At 37.2% G+C, this 19655-nt stretch overlaps 1 protein-coding gene across 1 annotated transcript; it reads left to right on the forward strand.

Annotated features, from left to right (window-relative positions):
* The first annotated feature begins 9282 nt into the window (after positions 1 to 9282).
* On the forward strand, positions 9283 to 19532 carry LOC139740888 (cytochrome P450 3A13-like). The gene is made up of 13 exons (XM_071651473.1): positions 9283 to 9353; positions 10695 to 10791; positions 12244 to 12296; positions 12805 to 12901; positions 13643 to 13759; positions 14403 to 14485; positions 15059 to 15207; positions 15938 to 16068; positions 16540 to 16731; positions 16879 to 17099; positions 17808 to 17945; positions 18605 to 18767; positions 19397 to 19532. The coding sequence occupies exons 1-13, from the start codon at positions 9283 to 9285 to the stop codon at positions 19469 to 19471; spliced, it is 1587 nt and encodes a 528-aa protein (XP_071507574.1). The 3' UTR covers positions 19472 to 19532.
* The last annotated feature ends 123 nt before the right edge of the window (positions 19533 to 19655 follow it).

The raw sequence follows: 19655 nt of genomic DNA on the forward strand, positions 1-19655 counted from the left end.
ATATATTATTTTATTTGGGTAAAATCATTGTCAATAATAGTATGCACTTTATAACAGGAACAAACCTGGGCTCTTAATTGAGATCTCAATCCCTCTATTAACTTCTTTCATGTGGAGGAAGGATGCTGAGGCACTCTCTTTCCTGATCAGTATTTTCAAAATAAATCTACTCTAATCATGACTTCAGTTCAGGAAGACTACTTGAAGTTTGTAGTACAATGCAATATCATTTTAGGCCTCTATCTTATGTCAATCTTCTGGTCTGTTGAAATAATTATATAAAATGTGTCATTCTTCTTAAAATTTCCCCAAACATATAAATGTTAAATAGAGATCGATCTATAAAGTGTATGAGAGCTGAGAGAAAGTGCATGACAAAAATATGTCACACAATTTAACTCCAACTTCAATTTGACTATATGTATGTAAAATGAGTATTTACTTTAATAAGCTGTATGCAGAGCAGCAGAATGTTGTTTACTACAAATTATAATGTACCCGGTTGTGTGTGTGTGTGTGTGTGTGGAGGGGGGGAGGGGGAGGGGGGAGGGGGGAGGGGGAGCTTTAACATTGTCTACCGCCCATCCTTTGTAAGTAGGGATAGCGAAATGTAATTACCATCACAAAGACATATCTTCCTTGGAAAGTGGCGGATGATTATGCAATGAGACACGAGTCAATTGTCTTCGCATCTGAGCGGCAGATCCAGTTTGACACATACTTCAAATATTTTTGAGTGGCGGCTTCGAGCATGGGATCAAAGTGAATAAGACTGTTGTGACTCCATTTCTCGAACCTCCTTGCTTAAACCAAACCAATCTTCCACTTCTCCCAGGAAAAAACAAAACAATGATAACACAAATAGGAGACTTATAGGAATATAGCGTAGCAACCCATTATGTGGCTAGCATCAAAAGTCTCTGGGTCCGATACATGTGTGCCCCATTCTAAATATCGGAAAGTTATTCGAGAAAATTCATCAAATCACTATTTTTGTCCCACTTCACCCTGCTAGCTCTCCCCTATCTTTAATTATAGACTTACATACAAGGCAATGATAACAGAATACACCATTTGTAAATAATAGATGTTATAAAAGGAGATTAATGATAGATTAAACAAAGATATAAACAATGGAGCTACTATAGGTCCATGATATCCTTGTATAAACACGTAAGTTCACTATACATTTAAAAAAAAAAATGTTAACACATGCACATCCACTTTTAGGTCACTGCGTTGCATCACACACTCTGTATGCTTAACAATAATGTGCGCGTATGGATCGTTGCGTTACTTTATTCTTCACGCAACCTAGTAGCGCACTGCGTACGTTTCTATTTCTTTGGTTACTAGATCTACATAGCAACCATTTCGAGGGTCACATAATGTCGGCGGCGAACAGGGTACTTGGACTGCCTCCGCATGAAGTTCGGGCCGATGTTGAGCATAATAATAATGATAACAATAATAATGACAATAATAACAATAACAATAATAATAATAATAATAATAATAATAATAATAATAATAATAATAACAATTATTATTAGTAGTAGTAGTAGTAGCAGTAGTATTATATTAATAATAATGTACTTTTGATTTATTTTGTGCCGAATAAATTGAATTGAATTGAATTGAAAATGGCGAAGGTGAACAACAAACAAATAAACACATGGCCTACCAGATAAAGAATACAATTGTTTTGAACATTATAGACTGCAGTTTTAGAATCCTCAGTATGAGAGGAACAGATAACTCTGTTATATGATTCATGTATTTATTTTCTTGTTCTTGAACATACAAAATAAGAGATAGTATGTCATCAGCAGTAGGCCTATATACGCAATAGCCCGGCATTAACCGCCCAAGAAAGACTGCCTAGAGGCTATCCATGATTTTGCTCCTAAAGTTGATCCTACTTGTCCTTACAGAATAGGATCTCGTTTACATCTAATTACATCTAATTAAAGGGTGTGTACAGTTCTGGTCGAGGTGAGGATTTAGCTTTTAACGTTTTGCGGGATATTCAGAAACCACTCTATGAGATGTCAAAGAGCATGCAGTTGTAAGGGGTATCAAAAGTTTATTCGACGAAAATCGGTTTTGAAATGGCTGAGATATCCAAAAACAAGGTGAAACAAAGATATCCTAATAAAGTTGTGGCATGTCGCCTTTTATTATTATCACTTTTTGGGATATCTCAGCCATTTCAAAACAAATTTTCATCAAATAAACATTGAATCCTTCTTAAAATTACATGCTCTTTCATATTTCATAAAAGGTTTCTCATTATCTCACTTAAGAATGTTCAAAACATGAATCCCCATCTCAACCATTACTGTACAGCCCCTTTAATATATCAAGTTACCCCCCTGCCCTATCCTAAGCTGGCAGAGAAATAAGGATCCCTGACGTCACTATCCTATTTCTCCTCCTACGCGCGGTGTTACAGAATACCAATCGCGTATTTAGGAGCAAGAGCTGTCCTAGGATCCTTACAGAATACCACCCCAGGCTCCCTGGTACAAGCAGGGAGCTTGTCTCACCTCCCTGGTACAAGTGACTGTTATACGGTACGTGGATGTCGAATAGAGTGAACTGCAAAGGGAACTTATCATAATTATCAATCCTCATAATATCATTAATCAGCGTAGGAATTATGTGGTTATATTACGCAGTTACAGTGATATCACTGTCTAATGAAAACACTTAAAACTGTTAAATCCGAAACTCTTATTTCATAGGCTTTATCCGATGCTGAGCACACATTAAAGGGACTGTACAGTACTGGTTGAGGTAGGGATTAATGTTTTGAACATTCCTAAGTGAGATAATGAAAAGCCTCTTATGAAATATGAAAGAGCATGTAATTTTAAGAAGGATTCAACGTTTATTTGATGAATTGGTTTTCACATGGCTGAGATATCCCAAAAAGTGCTAATAATAAAAGGCGACATGCCACAACTTGGTACTTTCTCTTTGTTTCACCTGGTTTTTGGATATCTCAGCCATTTCAAAACCGATTTTCATCGAATAAACTTTTGATACCCCTTAGAACTGCATGCTATTTGACATCTCATAGAGTGGTTTCTGAATATCTCACAAAACGTTAAAAGCTAAATCTTCACCTCGACCAGAACTGTACACACCCTTTAATTTCAACTTTCCCACCACATAGCCATGATAGCCGAACGCAACGCCACATTGTACTGTAGCTGTATAGGGGGTTCGCAGCTAGTACCACCTTACAAACAAATAGAAAGGTATTCCTGAAACATATTCCAAACAAAAGCCTTAAAACTTACCCGAGTAAAAGAGCAACCAATGCACCAATCAGAGGCCAAGATACGGTGAAACCAAAGACAGAAAACGCCATGTTGAATTCGACTTTGCTAGTTGAGCTCGACAGACTAAAGAAGTGGCTGCAAACAGATCGTTGTAAACGTCTGCAGTTTTCTGAACGTGCTGGGCAATTTATCGATCATTCGAAGCCTGCCGCGCCGGTATAACTGAACTGCGTCACACTGATCACTGTAACTGTCGCAAGAGACAAGCACATACGGAAACTGGGAGGGCGGGTATAAGAGAGGAGAGGGGGAGGGGTATCACCGATGAGGAGTTTAGCCATCTAGGGGTGGTTTCTATTTCAGGTCGGATACGTCATTGTGTCATGGCTTTATCATACTAATAGTGCTATGAGGTATCACCTCTTTGCTATGAAGAACAGGCGAGCTGATTCTAAATGTGTATTGCACTATTATTCAATATTTATCATATCCATCCATTGCATTGTTGCAGGTGTTGCTATGCACTTTAGGGAATGAAGAACCATTTTCGAAATCTAGATCAATGTATATTGGTGCGATCATTTTTTTTTTCAATCGATGAGACGCTAAAAATGAATTGTGTTATTATACTTGTATGCTAGGATTCAAGTCATACTTCATTTCATTTCATTTTTATTTCATTTAAGACGAAAGTATACAATATGATATTTGCATATAAAAAAAAGTAAAGTTCAAAGTGACTTGCATATTCAAGTGAGATTTAAATGCAGGCCATTTATTTCTTACAATGAAATAGAATATACTTTTAGATAAAGAACTGCGTGGGTAAACTGTGTTGCAATTTTACTTATTGTCTGGATGACTTTTTTTTTTTCGAGAAACCGCATCTGATCCTACTAACAACATTCCAATTTTTTTTTTTTTTTTACCTCGATCTGTTACTGCATTGGCTGCTAACTATCAATGCAGCTATCCTAGGCAATAATTCTTGTCATCAGGAACAACCTCTAAACCGGTCTATCCCGAAATGAATTGATAATCCGCCTCATGTTCGAGGTGATATTTGTTTTCTGATAAATCCCGTCGGTTTTGGAGTGACGTAATATCTTATCGAGTCATCGTCATGGCTATAGCCAGGGCAGCGGAACGTCTTGTGTGTGTAATATTGTGTGTGTGTGTGTGTGTGTGTGTGTGTGTGTGTGTGTGTGTGTGTGTGTGTGTGTGTGTGTGTGTGTAGGGGGGTACTTCTGGTTGGTTCGATCAAAGGTAAATGCTTCCACCACCCCACCACCCCCCCACCCCCCATCCTCCCTCTCACACACCTTCTGCGGAACCCTCGGAAAGAAATATTTGTGGGGACGCATCCTCCCCCTCCATGTATTCCGCAGCCCTAAAATGACAGTAGTGTCAGTGATATAAATTCCCTTGTCACAAATATGACAGGGGACTGAGGGAAATATCATAATCATATATATGATATATATACGTACATATGCCTATGATATATGAATATATATATATATGTATATATATATATAATTTATATATATATGCCTATAATATATGAATATATATATGCATATATATATAATTTATATATTTATGCCCATAATATATGAATATATATATATATATATATATATATATATATATATATATATATAATTATGATATTTGACTCCCTCAGTCCCCTGTCATATTTGTGACAAGGGAATTTATACTACTGTCACTACTGTCACTTATTTTATATAATATGCCTGTGAGTTCAATGCTATATGATCCTGTCCCTGACAGTCTCTCCTATTTTCTCTTGCCACGTACAGCTGTATAATGATGATCGCAGGAACGTCAAATCTTCCACGCTGGAAATGCGTTGGTCGACCTTTGATCCTCTATGAAGTCATCGTCGTGCAATGACGTAGTGATGTATTTCGGTTCTCAGCCAACAGAACGAGTCTAGCAACAGATAATCATTACTCAGCGTCTCCCGGTCTTTGTTCTTTATACAATACACGTGTAAGGTTGCCACCTATGACGGCATATATGTAAAGGAAAGATTGAAAAAGGAAAAAAAAAAAGAAATGATGATAATCACCTCATCAAGACAAGCATGGAAACCATGAAGTGTTTATTGCAATTATCTCAAGAGATAATTGACCTGGTTATGTATAAACATTTTCTTGAATAAAGAAGTGATTCAATCAAAATTTGTATGTAGTAATGATATCATAAAATCATAGAATGTAGATAAGCGTGGCTATCTCTGCAGAAAAAGAATACGCAACAAGTACAATTCCGCCCTGTATCAAGATTTCTATAATGAATCGGATGAAATGAAAACGGAATGTAAGATTCCTTTTTAGATATTTATACTAAGTAAGAGTCTTCGTAGCGCATAGCGATTATAATGTCCGCAACATTGCGTCTCATATTTTCTGACGCTTTCTGAAATTCAACAACTTTTTTGAATACAAGCCTGAAATGATGAAGTTTTCAATTTCAATATGCTTCACTTCTCCACCTGTACAAGTGAAATGAGTATGACAAAATCAACAATTTTCACACCAAAATAGAAATAAGACTGCTTAAAAGAAATAGACATCGTGTATGATATCATACGTGCATGTACATTTCATCGTAATACTATATCTTAAAGGCACAGTTTACATTTGAGAGCAGTGATTTTAAAAATGTTAGAGTTATCACATTTGATGCATATGTGTAGGTCAGTTTTAGCACAAAACATCCTATCATTAAAAAAATTGCAATAAAACCTAAAACATAGGGAGATATCATTAGTTTTCTCAATAAACCATAGCTGAACACGGTTTACTCGAGAAACAATCGTATTATGATTGCAACTGATTGACAAATTGCCCTATATACATCGACGTATAAACACTGAATTGATCAGTGTTTTAGTAGTAGCCATGATACGAAAATCATGGGCGTACATATACTTGAGCAGGATTCGAATCCCACGACCTCCTGATCACCGGACAGGCGTCATCTCCACTAACCACCGAGCTTTCGCCCAACAGCAAGTGTTGGGTCTAATCCTTATAGCGTGCAGCGGATACTGCTTTGTTATTCAAATTTAGAGTCATGATTTTTTATCATGGCTACTACTAAAACAGTGATCAATTCAGAATTTATTTACGTCGATGTAGGGCAATTTGTCAATCAGTTGCAATGAAAACATTTCGACGGAAGAATTTCATGAATTTGATTCGTATTATGACTAGAGTTCACACTTTGAATATCAAAAAAATACTAAACATTGATTACCCTGATTAAGTTTTCTTCATTGGTTGTTTCTATCCCTAACTCACATTTTAGAACTATCATGAAGCACTAAAACTGGGTTTTTGTTTCATTTGCAAATGGTAAATAGTGAAGACAGATGGAGGAGACCGTTATCAATAAGCATATTTGCTTGACTGGACTAACTGTCTCTTGGCTACATGGTATTCTATATAGCTCTCCCGTATCCTAAACTGAATAGGACCTATTTACAAGGAACAAAGCACATACAAACAGAAAAAAAAACAACCAAATTGAACCTACAAGCATTTTCACTATCATTTAGCCAAAGGGGAGAACCAATGGGGAAACAAGGCAGTTTGACATGATTTTGTGTTCAGACAGAATAGCAAATGTCACATACAAACAGAAGAATACTCGAAATAGAGATGTGTGATGATGTATAATCGCTTTTCCATTATAGGAGTGCGCACACTTGATCTGATTCAACTTTGGATTGGATTCGATGAAACTCACAAAATGTATATACATAGCCTACAAATATATATACAGCTGATTTCGCAGACCAGATGCAATTATCATTGAAATGTCATATATTCATGAGTGGATCGTGTCATGAGCAATTCAAAACTTTACTATAGTGGCCAGTACAGATATAACTTATACATCTACGTACACAAAACAGTATTATAAAATATTGCGTTATGCACGTTTTGTAAGTTAAAGAAACTAATGGAACACTATACACCAACTGTTATATCCGTTGCACTTTAGTTTAAGATTAATTTGTTAGATCTTTGCATAATAATATCTGTTTTATAGCAAAGTGGAATTAGTCGACACTGAGCTATGTATGCAAAGATTTCTGGATATGGGTGAGCTTAGTGGTGGTGGTGATGTTACTAAAGCCAACATTTAGCCTAATTCCAATACTTGAGATACTTTCAGTAAAAATGGTAATTATATTATGCACTGAGACCACAACTAAGAAAAACAAAACAATAAGCAGAAAAAACTTATTAGTCTTTTTCAGGACATTGCCACAAACCTGGTGCCGAAAGTACCTGCCACCATATAGGCGTTTCATCTCGACATTATGCGAGGTCCAAATTTCAAACAATGATGTGTGTGCCCAGGTAATATTGTTATCATATTATGTAATGAAATATCGGTAACTTAATGTGTATCTTCTATCAAAACACATAACAAAACTGAAGTTTGATCAGTTATACAAGAATTATACCAAAAAAAAATATGTTGATTGATTGACTGCATGCAACATTGATAGAACCAGGGAGGTCTCTCTTCCACCTCCCTGATAGAACACATTATTGAAGTTTGAGGATAATCGGACAATATTTGTTGACAAGATATGAACTTTAAGAGTTTCGGTGCTGCCATTGCTGGACGAGAAGACTACAACAGAAAGAGAAAATGAAACATTTTCGGTTTTCGAACACACTTAAGAGCATTTTGACTTTCCTCTTTCGGAAAGCAGGAAAATAATATAACCCTTAACACTTCAATAAAATGTATAATATGCATTTCTTTCATTCTTTATTGAGCGTTTTTATCGAATTCTCATTGCATTTTCTACTTATCGTTGTCACGCAACGAAACAACGATGACTGCACCGAAACTTCAAAAATTCATAACTTTATACTGATTTCCTGCATTAGCTGAAGCCACATAGTAATTATACATGTAGGTATCCTTCCCCGTTAATTTTTTCAGCTCTTTATTCTTCAATACTTTTTCCTTTAATTTTTGAGCCCTTTGTTCGCTCATTATGCTCAGAGAGGGCGCTATATCGATTTCCACGAGAACTGAGATTGCTCAATGAGCTTCTCTGATATAAATAAGTATACGATAGTATGCAGTCCTCCCTGTCGAGAAGAAATGGTGGCCATTTCATTGTTTTCCTCCAAATATGCGGACATGATTTTTGTTGTTCATTCTACAAGTTTGCTCTAGTACTGCGTATCTATAATCTGAAGAACTAAACAATGCGCGCACACACACACTCATCGCAAAGTGCAGAACAGAATTCCTGGCAATCTTCCCCGGTAGCACGTTACACGCTTGCGGAGTCGTATTCCTCTTTCTTCAATCTCTTGATTAGTAATGTGTGATCAGCAGGTCCATTTTGTGGAACTTCGCGGACCCATGCAATGGAGGTTCCAGGGGGAGCGCACTGAGCACGTGTCCCCTTTCATTTTTGTTAAAACAAAAGAAATAAAAAGAAAAAAAAGGGTGTGCGCCCCTTTAATTTTGTAAAGGCCCCCCCCCTCCTTTCCAGGATTCTCGGATCCCCCCCCCCCCCCCCCCCCCGGTGGAACCACAGATGACTAGTCTCTGACTTGCGACCTTGTGCCGCGCAAACTGGCTGATGTACGTGCATGTATCATTCCTCGCACTGTGTCCTTTTTAATGTTTCATTGCTGCATAACAAAAGTAAATAAGAACAATCGAATATTGTAATATTCTTTCTTTCATGGACATGGATAACCAATAGCTTGTCAAAATGTTAAAACACTAAACATACACGAAGGTCGTGTACATGATAGATGAAGAATAAAAGACTAAAAAAGAGTAAAAGAAGGAACCCCTCACCCATCCCCACTCCCCCCCCCCCCCCCAAAAAAAAAAAAAGACGGAAACGACGACAAAGAGCCAGCATGCTTAGAATCTATACTATCTTACGCCTTGTCTCCTTTAAAAACCGGTCATGTCATTCACTCTGTTTGGCTTCACAATATCCTGGTCGCTGGTTGGCGCCCTAGTAGCATTATTAGTGGGGTAAGTAAATATCAAATATAATGTAGACCTACAAACTTTTATTTACCGACAGGAATATCAGACAACAATCAATAATTTTGCAATACCTTCGTCTCCAGTAGATCTATTGCTAATTGGTCTCACCATCATCTTACACGGCTTTGTTCAGCCGGCCAAATTCCACAATTTTCCTGATTATAGGCTGTGTGTGCTGAGATCACGGTACAAGGTTCAATCAAGTAGACGGGAGACTAATTAGGCCTACTCCCCACATCCCTGGTTTAACCACTGATATCTATACCCTCTATCCTAAGGGTACAGTGCACACTGAATTGAATACGTTATGCACGGAGATCTATACACTGTGAATTAAGAAAGTCTGTACAGTGTGAAATTGTATAAATCTAAATAAAAGGCACTCGAGAGTGAGGATCGCTAGCTGAAGACGCACTTCATTTCTCTATCAAGTTTACTTATGATAGACAATACAATACACAGCTTGTTATCTATACGCTACACTAAACACTTTTAAACTGAGTGAAGCTAAACGAATGTCGCCTTTTGATTTCAGTGGGTGCATGAGATGGGAAGGGCAATATGGTATCGATTAATCGCGCCTGACTGTGTCTGTGTCAATGTTGATATTAATGTCAATGTACTCGCTGCAATAATTGCTACGTTAATGGACAACCAAGTCGTGCAGACGTGATCACAGCAGATATTAAAGATGAAGTGACTATGAGGAACATTCGAGACTTTTTCTTATCTCGCTGTCTACTCAGACACGTCACCTTTTCATCCTGTAATCAGAAGCATGACTCATTGAAATATCAACCCGTAATTATCTGCAGCTGATATTGTTTACATAATATTTCCCCAAGCGATTAGGAGGAACAGATTTGAGAACTGACCTTGGCGTTATTGCTATATCAATAAACTTTGATAAGTCTGTGCTCCTCTGGCAAATATGTTCTTTTCTGTGTCTATTTCAAAGTCTTAAAATAACTATCATATAATTATCAGTAAGATTGGATGATGATGATGCAACAAATCTTCTGGATAAATCAGTATCACGAAATCAATTACGACAGATATAAAGACAGGAATCCTTCCCAATCATCTCATGTGATTTAAGGATTGCGTCACAATTTATAGAAAGTCATTTTCATTCGCCCCGAGTTATTGCCGTTATCTTATCAACACACATGACTGCTTTTTTTTTTTTTTTTTAATGAAGAGGCTTCGTAGAACGTGTCAATGTTATGACTGCCATAATGCTTTCTATAGCAGAGTTTGCATGCAGGAAATTATATTTCTCTTAGTCAAAACTCTACAGGCCTATTTATCCACTTACTGTTTCAGGCGAGAGGTGTGGAAGTTGACGTATTTCAAAAGACATGGAATCCCCGGACCTGGAGCTCTACCCTTTCTGGGAAATATCATCACAATTGGCAAGAAAGTAAAACAATGTTCCATATCACGTCCTAGACACACTTTGATCAGTAAAAACACTGATCTGTTTGACTAGTTGCTGAGAATGAGGCTGCAGGGATTTTTATATGTCAACAACTTATTTTACTCGTGGGACATAAAATCTTGCTATTTCTGAAACTAGGGGCTGGTGTAATTGGCATCTACATAAAAGAAAACCCTGCTATCAAGGAGAGAACATTTCTATTTTTACAGTTTGAATTGATGTTGAGCTGTGACATTTCCTAATTGATGAATTAAAAGGTAATGGCCAATATCTGACAAAATTGACGTCATACCAAACGTTTTGTGGCGTCCTCAAAATTAAATAAATTTAGTTGTATTACTATTTTTGTCGTATCGGCCAAATGTATTTCTTTTTCTGATTGAAACATAATAAATATTTATCATCCAAAGGTATATCGTATCTACCTGATTCCAGCGTAGTTGTACATTCATTTTAACTTCTCATTATGTCCTTTCCTAAACTCAGTTCGTTCAATAAATCAAGCCCTATCATACAAAAAGGAGAAGTAACATCTCAAGACTTAAAGGGGATAGCTAGTAACTGATCAGTGGGAATCAGTGGGAATGCTGGGGGATGATTGTTCCAATTCTTGTGGGATTCATGTAAGGGTACATTATAATATCTATTGTTGTGTGAAAATTATTTGCTTCAGAATGGTCTCATATTCAACTAATGTGCAGTTTAATGGTTCCAGGTTAGCATGCCTGTACAGTGACGGGGCATTAAACTGCACATTACTTGAAAATGAGAGCGTTCTGAAGCAAATAATTTCACACAATTAACAATAGATATATAATGTACTCTTAAATGAATCCCACAAGAATCGGAACAATTATCCCCCAGCATTCCCACTGATTCCCACTGATCAGTTTGAGTTACTAGACATCCCCTTTAACTCTGCAAGATTGAACATCACATCACATTCTGCGATATGTCTGTGGTGTACCTGTGATGTAGGCTTATTTGATGTTTATTTTGCTGTGATATCCATTGTACAAAGAATTTACATTGTAAAGTAATCAATTGATTATTCTCTTGAATCGCTTTCCGTTCGTGACTTAAAAGAAAACAAAATTCTGAGAGTTAGCTCCTAGTTTAACAAGAACTTCTGTGGATCTATCCGCTATAGGCCTACATTTTGACACAATAACATTCCATGGAACTTTCCATGCATAAGCTAATGGGGAGTTAAGTGTCCTCATTATTTTGTGCTTTAGTACGTATAGAGTGAAGCCGCACTGGCTAGCAGACCACCTCATTGCATCTCATTTCACGAGTCACTGGGAGTTGATTTCTTTGATGCTTCCCTTCTCCTTTTCAGAGTACATTTCTTATTATTACATCACCTTTTAAAAGAGATACAGGAGACGGCGAAATATCTTTAAAGGTTATTCTCTTCTCTTTTCCACATAGGGCTTTCACTATGCCTTCTTGGAATTCAATGAAAAGTATGGCAAGGTGTTCGGGTAAGATATTGTTCTTAGCTGCTTATAGAGCTGTATAAAGGCTGCGGATCGGGGAAGGGGGGCCAGTCATGCTCGGGAATAACCATAACCCCAACATGATTATCACAACATTTACAGTTGTTATTTTTCGTTATATATCCCTTTATAAAACCACACACACAAAAAAAAAACCCTAAACTTGATGAGATCACAAACCATGCAGTCATTGAGACTGAAAATCATTCATGGGAATGGGTGGGATGGTCGATGTGTTTAACGAGGCGTGCACACTAACAATATCAAATGAGAAATAATTTTCTAGTTATAGTATAGGATACATCTCATGCTACTTTGATACTATTCAAAATGGACGGAAAACAACAAAAATAAATAATCGTTGTAATGTCATCATAATGATTAAGTTTTTTACATATACATTTATCTTACATGACACATCTGTAAACATTCGTTCTAACAACAATTCATTGTTTAATAAAAAGCGTATCATCCTTCCAAACATCTTTCTTAGGGTATTCATGTTTGGCCAACCAGTCATCGTCACGAGTGATCCAGAGATGGTTCGAGAAATAACCGTCAAGAGCTTCAGCAACTTTGTCAACCATCCTGTAAGTACATTATTCGTAACGTAACAATATTGTATGTCATGATGATTAACATGCACACATGTTAGTAGGATGATATAAGTGAAGAAGTCTACAGTTTTTTCCCCTATTTTATTCATCTCATTATCTGTCGTCACCTTCCATGCAAGACAAAACGAAATATGCCAGCCTCGCCAAATAAGATTGGCTTCTGACATATTGAGTGTCTTTTCCTATGTTCCCCAGACTCTGTTTCAACTAGCTTCTGCATTTCACTTTGATATGGGATTGCATTTTGCATGATGCAGACTCGTGTATGCAACTGTGTGACGTTTGAAGACAGGGTAAAGACTGAGTTATGCCATGCGACAGTTTGGAGGATATTATACGATGCCATCATTTCCCGATCTTGCATGCATAACCGTAATTATGACTGGTAACACTTCCTTTGTTCAGTGTAATACTTAAAAAAATGGAAGGACTTCAATAGGCTCTAATGTACAGAGTCCATCTTTCTATTATGGCATGAAAACCATACATTACAATCATACTACAGATGTTGCACTATTTTCTGTCTTTCTCAAAGAATATAGACATACGGCGGTATGTTAAGACGGTAGGCACTATCTTGTTTTCTTTGCGCATCATTTTTGAATATGTTTATGTTGACATTCATTGATTCTCTTTTCCAAACAACGCATGTTCAATTTGTCGTAAAATAATCATTTTGTGTTCATTCTTCTGTCTACTTTCTTTGCAATGAAGAGCTCTGCACTGAAGAACAGGCCGTTTGATAAAGGTCTCTTCAATCTGAAAGGACAAAAATGGAAAAATACCCGGAGCATCATCACACCTACATTCAGTGGTTCTAAAATCAGAAAGGTTTGATGCACTGCCACCCTTCCAAACTTTATACTAAGTGGTCATCATTGATTTCCTTCCTGATCTTATCTTGTATCGTTGTCTTTGACGTTGATGGAAAGGTATTGTTGAGACATGAACAAAGACGCCACAACCAAAACAAGCTTGGAACACAATAATGGTTATTAACCAAGTGTTAATCTAGTATGTATAAGAAGAGATACAATAGATAGCGGAGGTACGTCAAGAGAGGAATCGAAGTAGTTATGATTATCTCTTAACTTATAAGATTGTAAACCTTGTGTAGAGTGTATAACATCATTCATAATAACTTGCATCATAGGAAGAGGTGAATACGAAGCCAAACATTTTGCGTGAATTTAAGATGGTCCGTATACCTGATTCATGTTCTATGCCTTTTTGATCGATCTCAAAGAATTCATTAGTTATTAATCCTTTTTATTGTTTTGAGTGTTGATTGGCACAGAAACCCAGCAGCGTTGTGTACACTGTTCAGTCCTTAGCAAAAGGGTTTAAAGAGAAAATGTGATAAGTCAGCCTCATTCTCATTATAATGTCCATAGTAATAGATATTACCAACCTTTTCAATCCGTCAGCCCAAAGAAAATTAATGTGCATAACCCCAATTTTTTTTCTTTCACAGATGTCTGACCTTGTTAATGAATGTTGCGACCTTTTGGTGAGGAACATACAAGGGGATGGGTGTGAGGCAGTGGATGTTAGCAGGTATTAAATCAGAATTATGCCCGCTATAGTCATGACACGAGTGTAGTCATCCACGGTCAATAGTAAATATTGCCATGTCAGTCAATTTAGTGATCCCAAAATCAGCAAACCGTGATTCTAAGACATTCCCAAAATATCATCAAAGACAACAAGCCCTACACTACTAGTATTCGCCCCAAATACCATCTCTCATTCAGGAATTTATATCTATTTTACGTACGTCATCGCACATGGTTGTCTCCCTGGTCCACGTTCTACAACATAAAACTTTTTTACCCGAGAAAAACTCTGATAAGAACTGAAAACTGATGTTCGTATAATTTCGCCATTGACTTAACACAACAAAAAACCCGAGTTTCCTCAAGTTAAAGTTGCTTGTTTTTCCTGGGTTTTGTTTTGCAACAGCCCCAGTTGCGTTTATCAGAGTATTGCAGTCAATGATTATAACTAATTGCAACATTATAACTATAACTATAACTATAACTATAACTTTAACTATAACTATAACTATATCTATATCTATATCTATATCTATATCTATAATCTGAAACAACGATCATTTCTCTTTCCTAGGTTTTTCGAAGCCTTTACTCTGGATGGCATTGCACGTTGTGCCTTCGGTCTGCAGGTAGATTCGCAGAACAACCCAAACGACCCATTTATCACAAATGCAAAGAAAATCATATTTGGGAAAACATTCCAGTGGAAAACAATGGTGGCAGGTAAGAAAGCGCTTATGATTAAGCATCCCCCCCCCCATAATTTTCAGAGCATTAATTCAATCATCACTTCAGATTATGACATTAAAGATTGTAGATTGATGCCAATATCTGTAAGTAAGCTATTATGAATCTCGTTACCACAGACAATCAAGCCCCGTCTTTTCCTTCATGCTTCGAACGTCTCTAATCGATACAATCCCAGATTGAGTGCCTACCTTTATATCTGAAACAGAACTTGAAGGTGACGTTTGAAATGAACGTTCTCACTACAGGATGGAGAATGTATAGCACGATCAAATACGACGTAATGCCTATTTTACTATAAAAAATCAAAACAATAAGAGCTCTAAGATATTCCCCTTTCATATCGACATAATGATATATATTCATTATGACTTCTGAAATACACTGATGGTGTACAAGGGTGAAGGGAGTAAAACCTGTCTGTACAAGAATGTGTGGCGCAGCTTTGTATCATATTGCTGATATACGAAAGCCATATATAGAGACAATTGAAAAATGTTTCAGCGTGTTTTCCAAACAGTTTCTCTAAAGAAGAAGAGGAGCATTGATTCAATGGATTGCGCACGCTGTCAACACCCTTCTGATTCTTCAGTGAATTATTTCCTTTAACCCTTCGCCTTTGAGTTTGAGGGAATTTCAGAATCTCATATAGTGAATGTGTTAATTTGAACACTTTGACGAATCAGTTGTGTGTTCTGTTTAACAGGTCTAGTCCCACCCTTGGCGCATCTCATGAACTTTCTGGACGTCAAGACGGTGCCCCCTGACGTCATCAACTTTTTCTCATTAGTTACGGAGGAAGCCATTTCGATGAGAGAAAATAAATCGGCTACCAAGGTCAATATTCTCCATAACATCATGACACTGATCGTTATAAATACGTTAAAATTAAGTCTAATGAAACATGTCTTATCTGTTGCAGAATAATATCTTTGGGTTTTCATAGTTCTTTCCTGTCCCTTGACTAACATGACTTCGAAGGATAATAACGTATCTTTTCGATGTCTCTGAAAAGACACAGGTCTTCAAGATGCTGACTTGAAACTTTGGTGCGATAAATGAAATCCCATAGTGAAGGACTTAGGAGGATGCTTTAAACATTTTGTAAATTATGGTAATCTGAATTACAGATATCACGACATTCCATTAGACAGGTAACGACTGTGGCGATAGCAACAACAACAAAGCTATGCACGAAAAGTAAGATCACAGTTCAAATCCACAGACTGTCTTTTGTCTGAGAAAAAGATTTAGTATTTGAACGTTAGCTGCGGTCTATCACTACCTTCTTACACGCCTTATCCGCAGGATCAGAGGGATTTTCTGCGTCTCATGATAAATGCCCATAAACTGAGTGACACTGACACCACTGGGGAGAGGAAGAGAGCAGAAGATGTCACTGATGTACACAACCGTCTTGATGAACATCACAACACTGGTTACTTCCTTGATACGAAAAAGGACAATTCCCAGTTAACCAAAGAAGAAATAGTCGGACAGGTATGACAAAGTTTTGCCCTTTCTTTTATCTTTATCACATTGATTCATAAATGAATCACCAGTACACAGAAATGCAACATCAAAAAATATAGATATACAAAGAAAATGATTGAATATTCATGTATGTTTAATTTTTCTTCTCATCAGGGTCTTTTCTTCTTCATCGCTGGTTACGAAACAACGAGTACCACTCTTGGCTTCATAGCCTACTCTCTGGCCACCAACCCTGAGGTTCAGGACAAACTCATCCAGGAAGTAGATGAGATGGCACCAGATAGGGACTCGGTGAACTACAGCTCCATTGCCAAGATGACCTACCTTGATGGAGTGGTGTGCGAGACACTGCGCCTGTACCCACCTGCTGCTCTGTAAGCATTATACATCTCTTTGATATAATCATATTTATGTTTGTACTTTGTACTCTTCTTCATACTGTAATAGATTATGTCAGAAGGTGTATTCAATGACTGCTTTATAATGTGTTGAAGGGGATATTACGAACATGCTTGAAAAGAACAGAATTATGTGGGCGATATATTAAGGCTGGATAAAATCTCCAAATCTAAGAAGGCTGTCCAGTTTAGAGTGGTTGGATTATTCTAAACAAAATATAATAAGCTTCCTTGGAACATATTCTCGCATAGGCACCTTCCTCGCACTCAGTCTTCCTACACCCATCTCTCCACTATTGCTGGTGCCATCTTCAGCCCCCGAGGTTATGTTCTAGCGTCTCGCTTGAGTGATCTTTTGTCGTTGTGTTCGAAATTCATTTTGTTATACACATGTATTCTTCGACGTATTAATTTCCCACTTCATCAACGTTCATAATCCGTCATTCTTTAAAACTGTAAATTTCATGTAAGAATTTATCATTTATTAGCTTATTGGAATCCACACCCTACAATCAACGCTTTTATGGTAAATTCCTCATACTTCACACGTAATTATCCATTCCCTTGTTTGTTGTATTCGACAATTTACACACTCAGTTTTTGATATGTCTACACTTTACTTTTATATTGTGGAATGTGAATAAAAGCAGACAAGCAAACACCTTTCCTTGTCTTTGTCTGTAGGACAAACAGAATCTGTAATGAAACATTTACGTGCAAGGGTGTAACAATCCCTAAAGGTATGCACGTTCTTCTAGCCATCTTCTCTATTCATTACAACCCAGAGTTCTGGCCAAACCCAGAGGACTTCGATCCAGAGAGGTAAGACACAATCTTTATTTTCAAGATAAACAGCTTAACTAATAGACTGAAGGCTTTCATTGGGCTAAAGTGAGCTTTTTGTAGGACATGATAAAGCTTTTTGCAGGTACTATTTGCCTTATGTGAATATCGCATCTTGTGCTTGGAAATCTACATTTCACGTATGTGCTCTTGATTTGTAGTGCGATGACTTGAATATTAAGCTAGTAATAGATCTGAAGCAATGCATCACGTTTTTCAGCTGATTATTTTAAATAAAAGAGATACCGACTGATAAGACGTGTCTTTTAGATGGGTGGAACTCAACGCTCCTCTCATATTCCCTTTTTGTATCATGTCACAAAGTGGAAGCAAATCACTAAAAACTTGATCAAGGCCGTAAGACCGATTAACAGATTACTTGTCATCATATTAAGGTGAACCGTGTTTTTTTTTAAAGACGCATTTGCAACATTCTGAAGAGAGAGGGAAAGAAAAAAAAGAATCTACTGTGTTTGTAAATACTTGATTGTCAACAATTTGAGCTCTTCAGCATTTTCTGATCTAAAGTCTCCTTGCTAAAATATCGACACCTGTCCTCCTATTGACATCGTCACGTGGAAGTGTTCGTCATCTGATGACGATGAGGTATTTTTTATCCTTTATAAAATACCGCACAGATTCTCCAAGGAAAGGAGTGAAGGGCGTCACCCCTTTGCCTGGATGCCATTTGGTGCTGGTCCTCGACACTGTATCGGGATGCGGTTTGCTCTTATGGAAATCAAGATGGCGATTGTGAGGCTTCTCCAGAAGTACCGCTTTGAAACCTGCTCCAAGAGTGAGGTATGCTACTTGAAAGGTTGTCTCTCTAGACTTTTTGATTAAGATGGATATCTGCCCCGGATATTCGTCAATCTGGCTTGGTTGACTTTTTGAATATTATAATATTCCTTGCTGCATTTTATGTCCTATTCGCATTTCAAAATACATTGTATGTTTTGTATTGTTTTGTTTTTTCAGAAACGTGATTATTAAGATCGGGACAATAATATTTGGGATTATGCTTATTTGTAAGAAGTTGAAATCACTGCCAAGATTAACACTTCATTTCCTCTCTTGTCCTGTAACCATTACGGTTATCTAGAAATATTATGCCTTCTTCAATCTAACCACTGCGACTAAGGTATAACTATTATGTGTAATACTGCTTCTACTCTACGTGTATACACCTATGAAGTAGATATGGTGTAGTGGTGATACTTGATGTTGGAAGCGTTAACATCGGCATTACAGGTTGCAACCAAAATATCCATACATACAAGTTTACAGCTTTTTTTCTTAAGTTTGGATTCATGTGCTCATGAGTTCAGTGGGGGCTTTTCACAATATTCGGTGATGTGTCTGGTGACGTTATGTGACGTCACACTGATTTTCTCTGTCTCTTTTTTTCTCTCTGTGTGTTGTATCAAAAGGTGCCAGTAAAACTTGGAACACGAAACGTGAAGCCTGAAAAAGGAATTGTGCTATCCGTCATTGAGAGGAAGTAAAGACGATCAAAACTCGCTTCATGCCGTACGTCACGTCCCTTTACTTCGTCGAAAGATCTGCACAGCTTGCAATCTTCACCCGTTTCATATTAAAGAACAACACAAAATATCTTAAGTGTAATGTCAGCCTTTTTCTTACGGCAGTTGCCATATTATTTTTGTTATGTAGGGTTTATTAACTTAA

This window comes from Diadema antillarum, unplaced genomic scaffold (assembly GCF_040938485.1).
Source record: "Diadema antillarum isolate AM-2024a unplaced genomic scaffold, OU_Dant_1.0 seq00000889_RagTag, whole genome shotgun sequence".
In the NCBI taxonomy this organism is placed as follows: domain Eukaryota; kingdom Metazoa; phylum Echinodermata; class Echinoidea; order Diadematoida; family Diadematidae; genus Diadema; species Diadema antillarum.

Bases quoted from the DNA above. Each gene is read 5' to 3' on its own strand.
- LOC139740888 (XM_071651473.1), top strand. From the start codon at position 9,283: ATGTCATTCACTCTGTTTGGCTTCACAATATCCTGGTCGCTGGTTGGC. The intron at 10,792-12,243 runs GTAAAACAATGT...TTTTCCACATAG, and splicing joins TCATCACAATTGGCAAGAAA to GGCTTTCACTATGCCTTCTT. The intron at 17,100-17,807 runs GTAAGCATTATA...CTTTGTCTGTAG, and splicing joins CTGTACCCACCTGCTGCTCT to GACAAACAGAATCTGTAATG.